Source organism: Antennarius striatus, chromosome 4 (assembly GCF_040054535.1).
Source record: "Antennarius striatus isolate MH-2024 chromosome 4, ASM4005453v1, whole genome shotgun sequence".
Classification (NCBI taxonomy): Eukaryota; Metazoa; Chordata; class Actinopteri; order Lophiiformes; family Antennariidae; genus Antennarius; species Antennarius striatus.
The window spans coordinates 20,847,255-20,868,220 of record NC_090779.1 but is presented as its reverse complement, the minus strand read 5'-3'; the positions used below and the strand labels follow the sequence as shown (position 1 = coordinate 20,868,220).

General features: G+C 42.7%; 1 protein-coding gene across 3 annotated transcripts in view; it reads right to left on the bottom strand.

Moving 5' to 3' along the window:
• Nucleotides 1–575: 575 nt before the first annotated feature.
• The window catches only part of tmem117 (transmembrane protein 117), a 33,149-nt gene continuing 12,758 nt past the window's right edge, over nucleotides 576–20,966 (bottom strand). For all 3 annotated transcript variants that reach the window (XM_068314224.1, XM_068314226.1, XM_068314227.1), the window contains 6 exons: nucleotides 19,727–19,859; nucleotides 10,903–11,002; nucleotides 8,540–8,637; nucleotides 6,630–6,789; nucleotides 4,122–4,251; nucleotides 576–3,259 (listed from right to left, as the gene is read on the bottom strand). In XM_068314224.1, the coding sequence (XP_068170325.1) occupies nucleotides 2,622–3,259; nucleotides 4,122–4,251; nucleotides 6,630–6,789; nucleotides 8,540–8,637; nucleotides 10,903–11,002; nucleotides 19,727–19,859 (1,259 nt within the window). In that variant the 3' untranslated portion in view covers nucleotides 576–2,621. The remainder of the gene's footprint in view (nucleotides 3,260–4,121; nucleotides 4,252–6,629; nucleotides 6,790–8,539; nucleotides 8,638–10,902; nucleotides 11,003–19,726; nucleotides 19,860–20,966) is intronic.

The following is a 20,966-nucleotide window of genomic DNA, read 5'->3' as shown; positions in this document are numbered from 1 at the left end:
AAACAGAGAATCCCTTCTCTTATCAGTCATGGAACTGTCTGATTAATTTGAGCTTTTCCTGGAGATGCTCTGTCCCTGTCGAAGGAAACATGGCCTTAAACAAATTCTGTGTGCGCTCAGGTCATTTTTCCTTCCTGAGGAGTTCCAGTCAAATCTATAACTCATTTATACATGAAGTGTAAACAAATCCTGCAGGGGAACAAAACACAAAATGCATTCAAATTGTTTCCCACTGGCATAAATCAAAGAGCAGGCGGGCACGGAGCAGGCCTCCTACTAATCTGAGCCAGGTGTCATGCGTATGCAGGCTACATAATCAAGTGTCCTTGTGAAGATAGTATCATCATTCCTCATATCGTCCACATGAATTGGGTCAGCAGCTGCGAGAAGCTCAACCTGTGCTGTTACTTGGCAACAATCTCCCAAAGCAAAACTGTAAACCAGAGTTCTTTTTTCTCTCCCTGGTAATTACATAACGAGATCAGCCACCTTCCAGACTTATTAATGTAAATGAATTTTAAAAATTCATGCAAACAAATCAATGGACACAACAAATGAATTCATTTATTTGTAACACAGCTGAACAGCACACTGAGCAAACACTGACAGGATATTTCTTATGCAAAATAAAATAAAATAAAAGCACAAACATACAAGAAACAAGATCATTAAATGTCGCGTAAACAACGCTCACTTTTAACCTAAACACAATACATTACACACACATAGCAGTGACACATAAATATGAGGAGAACTGTGAGGTATAACAGGATGAACACAGAACCAAAAGCAGCAAAAAGGCCTGTGTAAATAACACATGCACACACACACACACACACACACACACACACACACGCAAACACGCACAGTCTGGACCTTCCCACTAGAGGAATTATCAAGTTTTACTGTGTTTTGTATCATCAGTCATGAGGAGCAGTAGCAGGCGCTCTGATTGGCCTAATACACAGCAGCTGGCCAATCAGAGCTCTTTCTGCGGCTGTTCTAGATTTAACATAAAGTGTTTATGCACAGATATGGAATTATATAATAATTTTAGAATGCATAATGATAATTTTTCAATTTAATTATAACCTCAATGTTATTTTCATTAGCATATACACATAAGAACCAGTAAGTAGCATCGAGCTTTGAGAGTTTAAGTGATTTATTAATTGATCGTGGGTTTACCCTGCCACCCTATGACACATTAGCTTGAAGAAATTCTGTTAGTTTTGGAAAACGAAGAACATAGACATTTTACCTAGTTCTTTCTTTTGCGGAAATAATTTTCCTGCTTATTTTTGACCGTTATAGGTCTCTCTTCTGACTTACGCAAAAGTAAAAAACATCCCTCCCTTACTCTATTATAAATATATGTTCTGCAGCAATAATTGTTTAAAAAACTGGATTATTTGGTAGATTTGAAGACATTTTTACACAAAGTTCAATGTGACACACTTCCAAAACACAATTCAATTAGTAATGTTGTAGGAATTGTCCAAATGAATGTAAAGAGACTGTGAGGCTCAGGTAAATATAATATAGTGAACGCTTCCAGGTCTGTGTAAGGACAACTATCGCAGACGTGTTTTTTGTTTTTTTTCCAGTGGAATAAAGTTTTAAATACACAATAAATTTTTCATGCATTCATCTTGACTGTAAAACTGTTTCACAAAAGTTCAATGGTTGGATAGCTATAAAGAAGCCCTGAGCTTTGAAACAGAAGCCTTGGCTGTACTTCAGTAGCATGTTTATGCCAAGGGCAAAACCACCTTTCTGACGCTGTTGGTATTCCAGTCCAGACGCAGCAGCCACATAAGCAATCATGAAGTGGTTTGTTGGGTTTATTTTTGATCTCCGCTGATTGCATTTATTACCTCTGCAACTAATACCGAGTGAGGGGATATGAATAGGTCACTGATGGAGCGATGATGTTCATAAACATCTCATCTCAATAAAAGAACGATGCATTTAAACTAAATGAAGAGAGATGTAGAAGAGGATTAAAATAGCTTATGGAGAAAATGAGTTAATGACTGTCCACACGATATCAGTGATTATAAAGTAGATTAAAATTAAAACATATTTTGTCACCTGTATAGTAGAATAGAATTTTGGAATAAGTTTATATCTCTATCTGAACATATGAAATATCAAGGCACTAGTGGAGCAGTAACACTGGCGTGGCATCATAAAAACCGTCTGACAGCCGCGTCATGAATTTAGAAATACTCCTCTGACATAGGCACCCAGATATAATTGAGTTATGAAAATGTAAAACACCAGTGAACGCAATGTCAACTGAAAGTCTGCATTCTAAAAGATGCATCTGTTATCAAGAATCTTCCCTTTTTACAAGCTTAAAAACAATTGTTTTGCAAAAATATATTCACATAAATGCAACACAAAATAGCCTCCAGGACAGGTTTGATAATTCGTTTGTCCTTCTCCTGAATCCCTTGGAAGCGCCGTTGTTCAAAAAAGTGACAATTTCAGATCTCGAACAGCATTTTGAGATATCTGCCAACTGTTTTGTGATTAAAAGTGTCAGCTGTTCATTAAATAACAGAGAGAGAGAGAGAGAGAGAGAGAGAGAGAGAGAGAGCATGAGCTCATGAACATCAAGAGGCCACGGGATCCTCCTGTTCTGCGCTGTCAATCACGATACTCGGATGTGTCTCCTGGGTTGCCAAGGAGACAGTGGAGTTCGTCGACGGCGTCGCTCCAAAGTGTGGCCCGTCCACTGAGAGCAACATGGGCGTCCCCGAGCGTTTGAGACTTTCCGTCATGGTCGCAAGCATCTCCTCTGGCGTCACGCCCATCTCCTTGCTGTACTCTGACGGAGACTTCCTCTTTATCCTCTCGTACATCTTGTCTTGGTTTTCTGTGAAGGTTTCGCTGTCCTGAAACCGTCCGAACAGCCAGATGAAGAACCCAAACAGGACGAACGCTGCCAGGCTCGGGATGAAGGCCAGGCACTTGACGTCCAGGCTCGCTCCCACGTAGCGGCTGTGGAGAAACATGTCCCGTTCCAAAAAGGTGGAGTTGGTGTTGGGGTCGATGTTGGTGGAGCGCCACTCGTAGGTGAGCGTGCTGTGGTTGAAGTTGACCAGCGTTTCCGGCTCCTCTACGATGTAGATTTTCTCCCCGGGCCCGACGTACTGACCATACTCATAGGGCTTGTAAAAGATTTGGTTCTTCCACATGTTGAGATCCAAAATCAGAACCAGGAAGATGATTCCGTAATTGAACCACTTACCTGTAACAAGACATGTGACTCGTGTTAGAAAAACGAACAGATCATTTAACAGGTGGAGACATTTCGAGAAGATCTACGATCGTTTATCACGAATCCCATTTCTAAGCAGTGAGACACACAGATCCATTTTCTTGTGCTTGTGACACTTAAATCGTGTCATTACCTTGAGACCGCCATCCCCCGGCTAGACTCACAGCGTCCAGATGTCTCCCCTTGTATACATGACAACTCTTCTCGTACTCGAGATATGTCGTTAATACGCTTTTAGTTAAACCAATCACGTCACGCCGGAGCCATTTCCATAACACTTAATGGACGTGCGATGCATTAGGGTTAACAACCTTTTGCGAAGCACCGAGTGTTTGAACAATTTAACATTTAGCAATGGGAACATTGGTTTGGTCTTCCCGTTACGCTTGTGACTCACTCTGTGTAAAGCGCCGAAACGAAATGGAGACGATTTTCAGACGGGAAATATGATCGTTCTCCGAGGAACATGGAGAGGCACGAATGCGGAAGATAATGAGAGGTGCATCTCGCACGACGGGGTGGAAATGAACGGGGCAGGAGGCCCAAGATGCGGCAGTGAAGCCACCTGTGTGCCACATCAGCTCCACATGTATTATAAATGGCTGCTGTGGCTTAACCATCAAAGTGCTTCCCACATGGAGGGAAATTGCATCGCTGAGCAGGGAGAGCATTTTTAATATTCATAAATAGGCCAAAGTTTTTGTGCCACTTTTGTGCTATTTAATCAGTTTATTAATTCGGGTGTTAAAGTTTACTGGAAAGCTGGAATTACTACCCCATGAAAAAACAAAAAAGTTCTTTGGGTGCAGCAGCTGCATCGATGACACGGTACCTGTGATATGAATGTGGTACTCCTCTTTAAAGATACGCTTGCAGACTGGAAGCTTGACCTTCACGTGGGTTGTTGACATGCCTGGTAGATTCATGTCTAGGTCGCCCATGAAGTGAGGAAACTCCCAATCCTGAAACACAGGCACAGCCTCTTAGTAATTTATGTCACGGCTGTGACAATACGGCCTCAAATTAAATAAAACAAACAAACTGAACCCATCCAGGTAACAACACCCCAGCAAATGTCAAACCAGGTGTGGTGCTTTCCTGGATGTTCAACACTCCGCTGAACCTTCTCATATCAGCTGATATTAAATCTCAGAGGAGTCTCTTCCCGTAGTCGACCAGAGGTCAAACATGGCGAGGGCGGTGGACTCCGGTGTGTGCACAGGGATTTAAACGTGTCAAAACACATCAACAGGAAACCCAAAGCGACATTTAGAAGCTGCCCGAGCCCTCGCGGTGTCATCTCGCTTTCTTTTCAGCTCGTTTTTGCGTTTGGTAAGAAAAAGAAAGGATAACTCCCAATGAGGTACACGTGTAAAATTATGCAAAATCAATTTAATCAATATTTCAGTGTGAAGTAAATATGCAGCAAAAAAAATCTGCACTCGCTACCATTAGAAGTGCACGTATAGTTTTTGAGAAGTGTCCTCGTGCCTTCGCACCTATAATTAGCTAGTTTGCATCACGAACAAGTGCAATTAAAATAGCAAAAAATCAATGAACGGAATGAAAATCACGCACTGAGGCTTTATTTAAAGCTTTTGCTTTTTTTCATATTGTAATGGAAGACAGAAAAAAAAGCAGACCCAATTATTTTGAGCATTTTCATTCGTTTTCATACATTTCCCGTCGCTCCACATGCTTTTTTTGCACAGAGCCTCTTACTGCACCCCATTACCACATGCCAGAGTTCACCATATCCTTATGTGATCTCCCATGCCATCATCGATGAACAGCATAACAGCTTGGTGATTGCCCCCCAATCCTCTTCCCTACTTGCAGCGTGTTACTGTAGCAGTAACGGGCACAAAGCGTGCACCCTCCCTCTGACGAAATAATGAGTCTCTACAACATAACAGACAGGGCGTATCATATTTAATGCATAGAGTACTGTGCATATACACAAAGGATGTAGATGTCTGAGGTTTAGCTGGGAAAAACAGCACGATTATGCCAAAAAAAAAAAAAAACTACGAAAAAGCAAAACCTAGCTCGAAGGCAAATCCAGGCAGGCCATTAATTGGGGGAATTAACCAGTTTGAGAACAACAACAGCCATCTCTTCTCATGGAGGTAAGCGATAAACTACATCACCCCCATGCCAGGGGTGATTGAAGCTGCTGAGAGGGCGTTGGCGGGAGAGACTTTATTCACAGATGGGAGAACAGCGGCGTTAACGCTCCGACCTCGCCCCTGGCTCGTAAATAACTGTAGTTAACGTATATGCTGAGCGGCGCCTGGGAAAAAAAAAAAAAGAGAGAAAGCCCAGTCGTATACAAATCCCCCTCCAGCGGGGGAATGATATACCATCATGTTAAAAGGAGAAAGGGAGTGGGCAAGTGGCAGATCGGGAGTCCTTTTCTACACATTTGCATAAACGCTATAATTGGGTAAATGAATGGGAAAAACAAAACGACGTGAAGTAATGTCTGGCCAGAGTAGAAAGGATCCTTTTTAACATAATGAATTGTTTTAATAAATAAGCCTAGAAAGCACTTCTAGTGGAACACTTCTAATACCGGTCATCATGGGAATTCTAATGGCGCCCTTGCCCAGTTTCTACAGAGTGGTGTATTTTTAACCGTGAGAGATGCTCCCTGCAGTCGAGCTCAGAGTAATTAACATGATCAACGGAGTAGAGACGAATATTTAGGAGATACCAAATATTAGTCTTGCAACGTGTCCTCTAATACCCGCCATTGAGGACTGGTTAAATATGTTCATTAAGCATTTGGAGGAGCCATGTTGAATTAGGCTCGCAGTCAAACCACATTAGATGATTGGCCTGCGGTTCTGGCTCGCAGCGAGCTTTGTAAAAAAAAAGAAAAGAAAAAAAAGAAAACGACACTTTCTCCCACCACATTTTTGTTGTTTTTCTCATCCCAGACTAGGACATTTGCATATTTATAAGCACACTGACACAGGCTTTATTGATGCACACCCTCCTTAGGGAGGGAGGACATTGGGTGGGAAAAAACTCCAATCTTGTGAGTCATCATTAAAGGAAATAAGCTGGGCTCACAGGGGATTAGGGGAGGGGGAGTTCATAGCTGAGGTCTGGGATGGAAGGACTAAAAGAGAGGAGATGTAAAGGAGTAAACAACAGTTTGTCTTTATATATAGAATATGTATAAGTGAACTGAAGGCCTCTTTCACTACTCTGTCCCACATTGATGAATAGGGAGGGTGGGTGGAGTGAGGGCAGAAAGCAGGATGGGTAGGGGAGTAAGGCGGGAAATGTCCCAGCTCCCCTTTTTTTAATTGGCCACAGGAGAGTAGTCTACCTGCATAACAATGAGGAGGTCGAAGACCAGAATAAAGGAGGCCAGGAAGGCCCTGGAGACCTCATCACTGGGCAGGAAGCCTCGGTTCAGGTTGTCCCAGCTGATCCAGTCAGTACTGATGACCAGAACCACCACTGACGTCAGAGAGATGAGCACTGTCCTGGAGGAGAGGAGAGGAGAGAAGGAAGGAAGGAAGGACAGAAAACAGGGTACAGTATGAAAGGTGGAAAGGAAAAGGAAAGAAAGAGAGTAAGGTAAAAAGGTAGAATGGAAAGGCACCAGACCAAGGGTGCGAAGAAAGGAAAGGAAAAGTTGAAGAACAGAAGAAAAATAGAAAAATAGTTGAATGGAAATGAGAAGAGAGCATAGAGGCAGGGAAAAGGGAAAGAGAAGAGATGAGAGAGGAAGAGGTGAAGCAACAACAAGGAAAGTGGAGGAAGAGGAACAGGAATAAGTGGATGTAAAAAAAAAATCCAGGAAGAAGGGGAGACAGGGAAGATGAGAGGAAGAAAGAGAATAAAAGAACAGGGAGACAGTGGGAAGAAAAAAGGGGAGGGAAACTATGAATGACATATATTAAAAAGACCTTGAATTAAAGGTTAAATATAATTAAAAATTTTCAACCAAATGAGGAGCTCAGGTAATACTACGTTCCTAAAAAAAAAAGACAAAACGTCTCGCTCTTCACGCCCACGTCAAACAGGAGCTGAATTAAACTCCATTAGGTTTCTTTTTAATGTATTGAAGCTCACACGTGAAAAATGACAGCAGACAAAGCTTCCAGGGCAGGAAGCAGGAGAAAATCAATCTGGAAAAACCCGACTGCTAGCATATTTCCATGTATTTACATAACATAACATGAGACTGTCGTTACTTCTTTTTTTTTTTCTCCGAATCGTGTTTATGACCACATATTCTGGAATTCTCTATTTACTTGTTTACTGGAAAATTTCGGTCGTGTGACACAAAGACAAAGAGTGGCGTCATTCCTCACTGTCTGCCTCGTCTCAATGTCACTCAGCGATTACTGGGCCGTTGTGTGCGTTCTCAGTCTGTGCACCGGCTGGCTGGATCACACACATCCATTCATATCCTCTTTCAACAGTTTATAGTGACACAAATTGAGGACTTCTTAATCGTTTCACAGGAACAGTCCCTTCAGCAAACCGCCGCGACCCCCATCGGCCCATATCGACGAGATGCATCCGGCACGTTTATCAATCATATTTCAAGTTGTGAATTTCCCCCACATTGGATTGTCAAATCTCCCATCGGTTGCGACAGTACGAGTCGGGACATACGTCAAAATAATGAAGGACTGCAGAAAAAAAAAAAAAAAAAGATCTCGAGATCTCTGTGAATTTAACAAACACTTGTCAGAGCCTTTAAACCATATCCTCGTCTTCGCTTGTCCTTCGCCTCTCAGTGTGACCGCAAAAATTAACCACCCGAGGGGGTCGTTCGCATGTCACATTTGACTGACAGCGCTGATCCACTTTGGTGAATGAACACTGCAGGGACTTGCGCCGGTTGGACTAATAGGGAGGGGTTCTTGCCATCCAACACTGAGCATAACAGGCATGGTTTGCAGCATTTGTTTAGTTAGTTATTTAAAGGACACAGCCTGTGGTGTGAGAGGTAAAAGGCAGCGCCATGGATCGCCCTTTGACCTTGATGTATGCATTGATTTCCACTCTGTTCTTCCAATTAAAGGTGCCGACACCGAGTGAGGGAAGATTAACACGGCTATCGACTCCATCGGAGCTAAAGACACCCCAGATGCATGCACAGACACGCCCACAAACATCCATGTGTAGTACATCCATGTACTGCATTCACTGAGCTGCTACACAAAGTCAAAGATATATACTGTAAATATAGATATATATGTATATATCAGGACAAAATACCAGAAGAGAACAATCCTGTTGTTGCCTTGTTTCCAGAACCTTCTGGCTGCTTTGCCCCAGTCTGGGTAGTGTTGATCCTGGAGCATCATATCCGTCACCTGCAGAAAGAAAAGTGTGCATAAAATCAATCGCTAAGGATCGGATGAAAATGAGAGCGTGACGGTTAGGATTAGCTTAGCATAAGGTACCCTGACTGGATCCGAAGGTAATCAAATTTGTCGTCCAGAACTTGCAACACTCAATTAATCAAAAGATCTTGTTTGTTTAATCTGTGAAAAAAACAAAATACAAAAAGAGGGCAAAGGAGATACAAGTGGTGGTTTTCCAAGGGCTTTTTTTTTTTTTTTCAAGACAGTCGGAAAGCTGCAGTCACTTCCTGGAAGTTATTCTTTAAAGTTTTGTGCCTTGTTCCAATTAAATCAGATCTAAACTGCTAATTAGCGAACATAAGATAAGCAACGTTTAAAAAGAACCAGGCTACTTCCATGCTAAATGCAGCTTCTTGTTTAATGAGTACAACATCAGTTTTTTCATCTGTTTCTGAGCAGGAAAGCCAAAACAAAGTGAACTCCATACGGACCTGTTTTTACATTTTTGGTGTAAATTAATTTCAGTGGCACAGCGACCTGACTAAATTCCACCAAACACCTTTCGAATGAACTGAACTGTCAGTTCCCAGCATGCCTTTATCTCCCAGCATCAGTGGCCGACTTTGCAGATGCTCTAGTGATGAATGGCGGCGTATTTCTGTAGCCAGGTCCCCAAATTCTTGTGGAAAAGTTGTCCCAGAAGAAGGGAAGCTGTAAATTCACTAGATTGATCTTCTCGTTGTTTTCTCAATGAGGACATGTGGGTGAAATATCGGTGTGTAATTTTTTTGGTGAATCAGCTACGAAACAATGCTGATTAGACATATTTTTCATGACGTGTATGTTAATGAATGCAGACCAACACGTCTGCTGTGACTGAAGAAGACTGAGTCTGAGGTAACCTCTAATAAATACTGACTTCTTTTCTCGTCAATGTGTTTGCATCCATCTGTTTTCTGCCTGCATCGACCGATGACGCATTTTTAGTGTCACGCTTAATACCGTTAAAGGCAATCAAGGGCACATTTTCCCTCATATGAATCCAAGGTTGTATCAGAGAGCAGATTTTCTGAGTCGAGTCTAACAATCCAGAATTATTTCTGAGGGTGGAGGTCAATTTGTCAATAAAAACGCCGCGGTGGAAAAGGTGTTTGGTTCGGACCGAGTAGCGTAGCAGAAAACACTTTCTGCTCATTCATCTTGAGTAAACTGTAAATGGAATATGCAGAGGAGACGCAGAGGTCATCTTCAAAGTGCCTTGTTGAATTAATTGAATATATATATATATATATAAAAAAAGAAACCTTCTGAATAACTTCTGGAATCAGCACTTTGCCTTGGCCTGACTTGCTCTCTCTCTCTCCCGCACACACACACACACACACACACACACTTTCACTCACTCACACACCTCCCCCCATCTCCCCTCTGGCCAGACTTCTACATTTCCCCTTCACCTCTGTTTCGTCTTGCCTTCCTCCCTCCCCCTCCTCCTCCCACTCCTCGCCTGCTTCTCCTATCTTTCTCTGCAGTATACGCTAGAATACTGATGTTGCCGCTGAGGGAGCTTGTCAAGCTGTCTCAGCTGTGTGCATGCCGGTGTCAGAGCCCCACCCCTCCCGCCACAGGTAGCCCACTCCCGCTGGAGCGCTCCTCCTCACTTTATATTGACAAATGAACGGAGGGAAGTTTCTCCTCCAGCATCGTCTGTGCCTCCCTGTATGTTCTTTTGCTCCCTATGATCCCCAAACTGTATCTCATCCTGAGGATTTGGTACCAAAATCATCTGAGATGTTACACCTGACTGAAGAAATCAGCAAGTGTTTGAGGTTTGATTTTAAAATTAACAATCTAGATCATGACTTAGTTTACTTTAAGGGTATTTATAAGACAATAATTTAAAATTAGCATAACAAAGTGCTGACTTTGGCTTTTTGACAGACAAGAGGAAATCGAGTTGAAAAAACAACGGGGAGCTAATACGCTAACATATTTGTTAGTCTGAATCTTTGCTTGGATGGGAAATTGGAGTTTCATCAAGGTGGTTTGTGTCGCAGAGTTTGAGTACAAGGTGGTCCCGATCAAAGCGGACAGTTAATTACAGCTAACAATAGAATCAATGCTTATAGGAATAATTAAAAAAGTGGATTTTTCCCACTGGGAAAAAGAAAAAGTAAACTTTGAACCCTGGTCGATACTGTATAATAAAATCAGTCCCATTCAGACCACAAGGATCTTCAGACTTGTCATTTTAAAGATATAAAAGATTCTCACCATCCAAGCAGTGACAAAATCTCCCATCCATGTCCCCACTGCAGCAATCTTCATAAAGCTCTCATTCCTGATGCCCATGTATTCTGTCACCATGTGAGGTCTGCAAGGAAAGAAGACCACAAGTGAAACGGACATAAATAATCCAGCTAATGCTATGAAGGAAGCAAAGGCAGGCAAAACAAAAAAAAACAAAAAAAAAACAACTAAAGTGTGGAGATGAATGAAAAAGCAGGTGCAGGATGACAGAGAGAATGGTCACTAAAACCGAGCATTGTGATGCAAGCTGTCAGTCAACCAATATCAATTTAATCCAGTGAAAACAATGAGCAATGGTCCTACCTTCAGCAAAAACCCTGAGGATTATCAACCCTTTAAAACGCAGCATCTCATTTCATCCTGTTGTGTCCATCTACCCATTTGTTTGCCGAATCTGTCCTGTGTTTAGTTGAATTCAAATCAGCAATTCAGTCAACATGAGATTGACCTGTGTGAGCTCAGTTAGCATTAATAGCATCAACATAGGCCAGGTCATGACGCGGTGCAGGACGGGCAATCTCACGCCCAGTATCATCAGAAAAGACATGCTTTCTTTGGAGTCCTAGTTATTCCTTCATCTCTTTACAGTAGAAGAGAAGAGAAGCTCTTTATATATATAATTTTTTTCTTTTTTCAGCAATGCAAAACCTCTATCCCAAAAACACCCGCACACCACATCACTGTTGTCTCCAGGTAATAGCACTGGGGAGGGAGGGAAAGTGGGTCAGTCGCTTCTTTTATGGGACCTGTGATGGGAAGAGAGGAGAAGAACAGAGCAGGGCAAAGGGTCTGCTTGATCCCCTGGCAACCAGTGTCTTAGATGCTGAGAGGAGCAGGTGGAGCAGGCCCAGCACCTCCCCCTTAACACCCCCGACCCCCCACCCCTCTGTCACCTCAACCAGGTCATGCTCATGAATATAATAGATGGCAATGGATAGGGCTCTGGCTATGCTTTCAAGGGGTCGTATTTGAAGTCGATGGCTTCATTCATCTTTGTTTTTCCCGGCCATTTTCAGCCCGAGTATAAACACCAATAAAATATTTAGTACTGTGAGGGCAATACAGCCAACACAGAACAAATTCCAAACAGGGCAGGAAGGGGCAAACCCTCCAGACAATTATCAGACTCATGAATGACTAGGTATTTATTTTTCATTGCTATTAATTACTCATAACTTTTTTTTTTTTACATCATGCACCATTTGAAAAACGCTACAAATCCTCAGCAATACCAGAGCGGGGTTGAAATTGTAATTCTAGTAAGCCAGTGACCAAATCCTTCCTGTGAGTTTACAACTACCTGTTTACTGCAGTTGCGAACTGAAATACCCTTCCCTAGAAGGAAAACGTATAAATCACACAGCATCAACGCAGCATGCATCTACAGGATTTGACAGGATTTTATTGACAAAAACTTGCAGTGCTGCAGGTGACTTATTGCTTCGTGCAAGCCCGCAAATAAAACAGCCTTGATTGGAATGGCGATTTATACCTGCATTAAGTCAGTTAGACAATCCATGGTTTGGCACTGCTCCAGTTACCAAGGAGATCCCATTGGGAGCCATTTATCCGCAGCAAAACTCTGATCGATACTTCTAAAACTGCAGTCTGGCACCACGTGCTGGGCTTTAAATCTAAAAACACCACCCTGCCACCAAACTCTGCTCTTCTCATATATTTAATCGAGCAAATGTTACGCCTGTGTTAAAAGAAAGTTTTTTTTCTCCTCCTGGCAAAGTACCTATGATGAGTTTAAGGACTCTTTGCAATGTGTGATCAGAGGCAGAGGCTCTCTGACTTATTCATGCTGACTGAAAATTTAATGGCCTTTAGAGCCAGATGACCTAATGAGAGGATTCAGTGTAGTGGAACATCAGTATCGTAGCACCATGAATAATCAGCCCCAAAATGGCTCCCATGGCTTAATCGCAGAGCCAGTGGCAGTGGCGGTGCCAGCATGTCTGGCTCAGCCAGATTTGACCCTCTGAGGAATGTTATCAGGTTTCCCACACTTGTTCAGACATAATATTCGAGGACATTTCTACGGCTTTCAAAGTCTTGTTCCATCAAATGCAAGAAATTATAATTTTGTGCTACAGAGGACAGAGTTATAAAGTTAGGAGTTTGGATGTTACCCCTGTTTGACATCGTGGAGCGAAATAGGACATTTCAAAACGGCCACTTGCAAGGTTTTTTTTAAAATATTTTCTTTTTCATCTTTGTTGAAGTCTTTATGGTGTTTTTGACATCAGTTAAATTTGGTGCTATAATATCTATCAGATCGTATCATCAGATGCTTTTATTTTTGAAAGGCTTTTTATTGTTTCATCTATCTTAACTGCTATCATCTGTTGCCTCATTCAACGTAAAATTGATCTCGATTTCAAGTCAGACATGAAAAAAAGAGAAAGACAAAATCCTCAAAAGTGAGAAATGAGAAGACGGAAAGAGCATTTAATGACTTAGAGCCATCACATATCCCGATTCCCATTCATTTCCTGACCCTCCATTTTAATATATATGCCTTCATGCTAGGCTTCATCAACATGTTGTGTACCCCAGACCACTGGTGATTTAGTGACCGTGAAAACTACGTGACCTATCCTGCCCGTAAAAGCTGGACTTGATCAGAACATTAAATTGCGACCTTGGCTGGCTCCACATTGAAAGGCACATTGTCTCCTCACCATGCGCCTCACTACCCAACGTCGTATTTACAGTACGTAATACTGACTTGCAGCGGTTGCCAAGGAGCATAAAGCTGTCCATGGTCACTTGTGTGACTATCAATATACCATCTCTGTAGACAACATAAAACTACAAATTTGATTCATCACTCAGGATAGACTCTGGCCACCCATTGTATTAAACTGGTTGTCCTTGGGGTTTTTTTTTTTTTTTGTGTTTCTACCTGACCAAGAGTACAAGGTAAATATCCTTGGGTAATACTGTGTTCAACACAAGACTTCTATAAGAACCAAAGAGTTGAAAAACCAAGTAGGTCCAAGAAGATCCACTCTCACCCTCATTCACACCTGTGGTCACTTTAGAATCTCCAATAACCTTTGTTGCTTGTTTTTGATGGTGGGAGGAAGCCGGAGAACCCCCACAGACACGGGGAGAGCATGCAAATTCCTCAAAGATAGGCCCTCAGTTGGATTGACACCTTCTTGTGGCAAGGCTACAGAAATGTCCACTACGCCACAGGTTTTGACGAAAATACTTTGCTAGCACTACATGCTAGATTTCTCAAATGTTTGCCAATAAAGCAGATCCTGATGAAAGAGGAAAATGAAATCAGATGTAAAATGTGGACCTAAATCTTTGGACGTGCAGAACAGAAAATCAGGACAATCACACTAGTATTGACACTAGTCCACACTAGTGGACTCTCAATTCAGGATCTGAGAAGACATTACGGTCATGGTCCTTTGAATAACACTTATAAAAGTGGTTTTGAACAACGCTATGATGTCACATTAAACTTTCTGGATATAATATCCACACCTTATCAAATTTGTCCATTTGGATATTAGGTGACTGATTCTCAAGGTTCCCAAAATTAGTTCAGTCAAATTGCATTACAAATTTGAGGACATTCCCTCAAGGCTTTCATGTTAAGAGTGAGAACTCAAACCTCATACCTCTGGCTAGAACTACTGCTGATGTGCAAGCAATAAATTAAAATCACCAGGACAACTGGGAAGGAAATTACAGACTTAGTAGAGAATAGCCTGAACGCGCTTTTGTGAGTTGTTTTTTAGCCACAGGCGGGCAATTAGTTCATGCAATGGGGAAATACAACATACAAAATGATAAGCTTTTAAACAATGTAGCTGAAATATCATCAGACGGGTGACGTATGAAGTCTAGATGCAGGAACAACCATGTACAATGTCACATAACACTATACGCCTATAATGTGAAAACACATTATAAATTCTACCACCATCCAGGATACGGTCTTTATTATTTACTCTGTTTCTCTTTGCGTTAGAGTGATGCAGACGCCGCTAACGCTCCTTCTCTGTGTCCCAGAAAAACAGCAGGGTAACATAATCACAGAGGAAATGACTTCACTGTGTCATCTAGCTCACAGTCTGTTTCAGAGATGAGATGAGATGAGGGAAAACGACTTTGGAGAGAAAAAGGGTTATGCTAACTAAACATTTTAATGAGTCATTTTTGAGCTCCCGATGTAATGTCCGCGCGTAGGAGTGTGAGAATCAGCAAGTGATATGCTTAGAAAGTAAGTGTGGGTGTGTGGAAGTGCGAGTGAGGCAGAGTGAGTGAGAAAGGCAAATATAGATCAATTAATCTAACGTGCGAGATATTTACTGCAATTTAAAAACAGCAGCGTGGCGCTACGCAGAGATTAAATAGTAAAACTGTTTCTGCCAGTGTGTGGAATGGAATTTTGGAGGAGTAAAAATATCAATATATCACCAAACTGATAGCTCAAAGCCGTATCTGATGACTTATTGACTTTGCTATTTCATCAGACATGAAATTCACTGATTGAATTTTTGATCATTTATGTTACATTTTTTTATTTTTTTGTGTCTGCACTGGATTGTATGAACGTTATTTAGTTGTTTCACCGTCCTGATCGATGACCTCATGACCTACTGTAAGTGTGGCTAGTCCACACATCGTACACAGACACAGATGTTCCAAATGTTTCGATGGTATTTCTTTGGCACATATTCTACCCTTCTTCACACTTTTATGGTCAAAGAAACAAACAAATGATATAATATTGTAATTATCCAAGAGGTTAGAAGTAAATTTCTTACACATTTGATGATGATCAGGGCTACTGCTTTGACCGTACCCCACCAATTCAAAATTATCTCATCTAAATCAGTCCATAACTTCTCAAGTAATCACAATAACAGCTAACAAACAGACAAATCAATATCAATAAGAATAATAGTGCCACAGCAGAAATAATTGCACAATACTCAGAGGGCACAAACGCCTGACGACCCAGCTCCATTTCCCCTTTCAGTCATTTCACCTATGTAATAGTCTTTTCTGAGTAATCATACAAAAGCCGAATAAATAAACAAAGCGATGCTGGCAGAAACATCCCTTCGCTTGCAGAGGCAATTACAAGTCATTGACAAAGGTAATTGGAAGCCAGGTATCCCAATCAGTGTAAATTATAAGACTGACTGCAATATAAGACGTAAATAACAGAAATCAGAAAATTATTCTAAGGTCATCAGGATTGGATTCTGATCTCAAAATTGTAAGAAGAACACGGACATTTCTGGACTCGTTCAGTCTAACCAGTCAGTCGACAGAAGAGGGTTCAAAGAAAATCTGGTTCTGGCAAACCTGAAAAGCTTTGAGCGCCGGAAGATGCAGAGATGATTCTAACTGGAAAACAAAGTCAGGGAGCAGCTCCAATAATTTGGAACAGTTAATCATCTACTTATCTTCACTTTGGCGCAACAACTACTTAAACATTTAATAATGCATGTCAGGAATGATGCTGTTTTAACATAATTTATGAAGACATTTATGAAGTGAAGAAGAAAAGCACTGATGACGATTCCAAACTTTTCAAGTTGTAAGTTATAAATTTTAGCTAAATTCAAAAGCAATATTAAATAAAATGTTCCTAGAAATATCCTTCTGTGTACTGGCAGCCGTGTCCCGTGTGTAACTGCATGCAACAGGAGGCATCGACGTACCATGACATGCTATTTATGCAGCCCTTTAAACCCATTTGTCTGTGGTATTACCCCAGCTTAGTGCTAGACAAGCAAACCGACAGATTCGGGGGGGTGGAGGGGCTGGCATACATGCGGCACAAAGTATTATTGTAAGCAAAGATAAATACCCTAATATGACTGAATTTAATCCCACGACGGGTATCGCTGCAGTTAAATACCACTTTTCATCCTTCCCCATGAAAGAGATCCACCAACTTCCTCTTTCCCATCCATCCCTTGGTCCGTTCATCCATTCACCCCCCCCCCCCCCCGTTTACTGCAAAATCATTTCTGAATAGAAATGATTTTGCAGCTTTCTCCTCCATTTTCAAATTCTTTGCACCCCCCCATTTCTCTCACGTAAACATGATTAATGTGTTCTCCATGCATTGGGCCGTCTTAATTAAATACCAGCATCTAATTAGGGGCTGATTTTGGCTGGTAACGCCTCTGTAGAATGGCAGGAAGGGGGATTGTACTGCGCATCAGAACGCTTGAGTCCGTTAAACTCTCTGGGCGGTCACACTCGCCTGGTTTCACACAAACAGGCCCTCCCCACTCTCCTAATCTGACGGTTACATTAAAATGCAAATAGCCCAGATGTGATAGTTAGGTAACAAAAAGGGGATTACAGCTCCCAGGGTGGCACGATTGACTGTGTTTTCCTTCCCTGATTTGACAGGAGTCAGGTAACAGGTTGAGAGCTGTTAGCCTGGAAGTGGCTGTTTAAATATTAGCTTTCACGCTGTTGGACACATGTAAGATTACGCAGTCTGGAGATCTCTTTGAGTGGAGAGATAATGGCTTTGATGAATTCATTTCACATGATTAATCATTACCCCCCCCCCCCCCAAAAAAAAACAAAAAAAAGATGCAGTCTCTTATCAGCAATCGTTTACCATCCTGGGGCTGCAGTTTATCTTCTGTACCCCCAAAGATGTGTCGCCAGCTTTAATTAAAACAAGCTGAGGATGGACGAAAAGGTCAAAGAAAATGAAAGCATATTAATGAGGGAAGGGCATGGGCATTGCCAAGCATCAGGGCAGGGCGACAGCGGGGTGGCAGACGGATAAGCACCCCCCCCCCCCTTCCCTCCCTCCCTCCTACCTCATTGCACACAATCTCACACACAAGCGTGCAAATGTCCGCGATAAGTTGAGGGAGGTGTGACATGTGGAAAACAATATGTGGGCGGTGTTGTTGGGATGCCCCGTCTAGCCGAGTTCATCACGGTGTCTGGATGTCAGAGCCAGACAAGTCGTGTCAAAACACTTGGGCTTGAAAAAAATAAATAAGAACCCCCTTGACAGAAATGACACCTCCCTGTTGCTTGTTCTTTCAGCGAAAATGAAAAAGGGGAAAAACACCGTTTATTCCCAGAGCGGAGCCAACGATTACAACACTTTTGCTACTGAGTGAGATCATGGTTGGGGTGGTGTGTATGTGGAGGGCATCTCCCGCTCTCCTCACCCCCACACCCCCCTCTGTCACTATCACCTTTTTGCCTCCCTCTGCTGCATCCCTGCTGTTCCGGTTTGGAAATCCATCATGTGGGGGTTGTCCCGGCGGAGCGTGAACATTGTTCTTGGCTGTCGGTCTCCAACACAGATGTGAACGCTAATGGTTTTCAGCAGGGCCCGGGTCCTCGGTGGACACGGCATGGTGTCAGAGCAGAAATGAAACAAGGTAGATACTGTGTGTGTGTGTGTGTGTGTGTGTGTGTGTGTGTGTTGGGGAGGGGGGGTGATGGTTGTAAAGGAGCAGGTGGGCTCACACGCTTTACAACAGCACCATCTGTCTCTGCGAGGAGAGCTGTACAGCCCTGATGAACCCACGCTGCTGCTCAGACGCCCATCCAAACGGCATTCAGTGTTGTGTCACACATTTAATTGTTTAATAGGATGTTACGGTTGTTACCTGAGAGATCTGAACCAGCCTGGTGCCCAACAAGAGTCAAGGATGCGTGGCTCGCTCACATCAGATGGATATAAATTATACATCACCTCTCAAGATATCTGAGATACTCATCATCTCTCCCTTTCGGGATTATCTGGATGTCATCCGGTGAACAACCCTGATGGTTAAAGCTTTAAAAAGGGCCTCTCTTCCCAACCAGGAATCCTCTCTGTGACAAGATACCAACCCGGTGCGACTGCAAATGGAACTTTTCCCTGAGCAAGCAACATCCCTCGTCTCAGCGGACCTGCCTCTCTCCCTCTCTCTCTGCTCAGTCGTTCGCATCCTCTCTCTCCACCAACCAGAGAGAGTCGACAAGATGGATGCTGATGTCACGGCGGCGGCCGAAGTGACAGATAGGCTGATTACACAAACTCATGCCTCCGGCCGTAGGAAAACAGAATCCCCGTGCCTGTTAGCGAACAGCATTCATCTGCCTGCCCCTTATGGATAGTTGATCATTGTTAAAATGGGAAAGCAGCTGCGTGGACAGATCCTATTTCATCCCTCGACAGCTTGACAAGCTTATACCTGAATAGACACCTACTATTCTAGTTTTGTTTTTTTATCACAGCCCACAAACAAACAAAACGGTAAATCACCTCACGTTCGGATGACTGGCTTCAAGGGCATGTTTTCTTTCCTGGTGACGGACACATTGCAAATGCCTAAACGAATTCCTGTCACCGGCTTGATGTGTGAGTGTGCTGTGCATCGCGGGCCTCTCGGCAGCTAACAGAATCCCCCACCAGGTGCAAACCGAGCTGAACGTCTCTTTTTTTTTTTTTTTTTAAAGAAATGTTGGTTTTCAGCAGAGGGATGTCAAGAAAAAAAAAATAAATGAAGTCAAGATCATGGGAGGATAAGTGTGGGTCTTGATGGTGGTTTCTCTAGATTAAACGTCCTCTCCTCTCAGAGTGTGATTTGAAGCCCGGGCTGATTAATCAAACCGATATTAAGTCTCCTTTCAGGCGAGACGTTCGGATCAATCACGCCAGCCCAAAAAAAAGGGGGAGGGCAAGAACGGCTTTGACGAATGGGAGGGGGCGGAGGGGGGAGGGAAGAGGTGTGAGAGAGAGAGAGAGAGAGAGAGAGAATGAATGGCTTACTTCATACTCCCAGACATCAGCAGGAAAAGGTTGTAGATGTGTGAGAAGATGAAGAGGAAGAGGATGGTGCTGAAGAACATGGTCATCCAGGAGCCATGATCCTCGCGGAACATTTTCAGGCGCAGGTATCGACCTAAAGGGGAGCACGATAAGGACACTGCTGTCAGTGGTCGGTTCAGCTCATACGAATGGCAGCAAAGATGAAAGTAAATGAATTAATCACACAGATCAATAATGTCCTACTCTGTCAGCTGGGCACCCTTTGGAGGATAAAATGAAGATTAAAGACCACATTGAGGCGTCACTTCCATTTCACATTCCCTGGACTTATTATCCTGTGTGGATTCAGGACCAATCCCAGCAGGGAATCTTCTACGCAGTCATCAGGTCACGCGTCTGTCGGCTGGCTTTTGTTTTCCTGATTTGATCTCCACATTAGCATGTTTTGGGTTGTGGTGTTCATTATAAACGCCCCGGCTCAGAATCAAATTATTGTGAGATATTTCTCTAGCAGAGCATGAGATTGGATGTGGATGCAAAAGCCCTGAGTTTGTCCTCTGGTGGCGGCGCTCAGGAGGACCCATGAACATAACATGGCTTATTAAATGGATTATTAAATGCTTGTAGTTGGACCTTCTGAAGACAACAGGCCGTCGGTGCTTTTAGATGCTCTGCAATTTCCCAATAAAAATAATGGTGGACTAAATTTTTTTTATCGTGGCTGCTGTTGTAAAACACATATTTTACGGTTGGAGTGGGATAAAAATAGACATTACATGAGCACAGTGTCATTTACTGGGATCTGGGAAATGATGGGATCAAGTGTTGCACGTCTCAGCGGGTTCTGGGTGTCTGTTACCTCCGACACGACTCAAATCGGTTCAATTAAAGTGGCCTTCGACAGTACCGCACGTTTAAAAGACAAATTCAAGAAAAAGCTTTTTTAATCCCTGGATCGTGTTCTGAATCCACCGGGTTTGTTCTGCTACAGCACCTTTTAATTTGACCCTCAAGACTCATCGGGGACAGATGTAACGGGGAGACAGCCAAAAGGTGTCGACACGCTCATTGTTGGCAGCTTTGTTATCTCGCCTGCTTGTACTTTAAAATAAAGGAAACAGTGTGAAGGGAATTAACTGTCCTTGACAGCACAGAGAAAAAAACACAGAAAGGCTTGTTTAAGTCAACCTCAATCTTATTTTAAGCAACCTGCCACACACACACACACACACACACACAC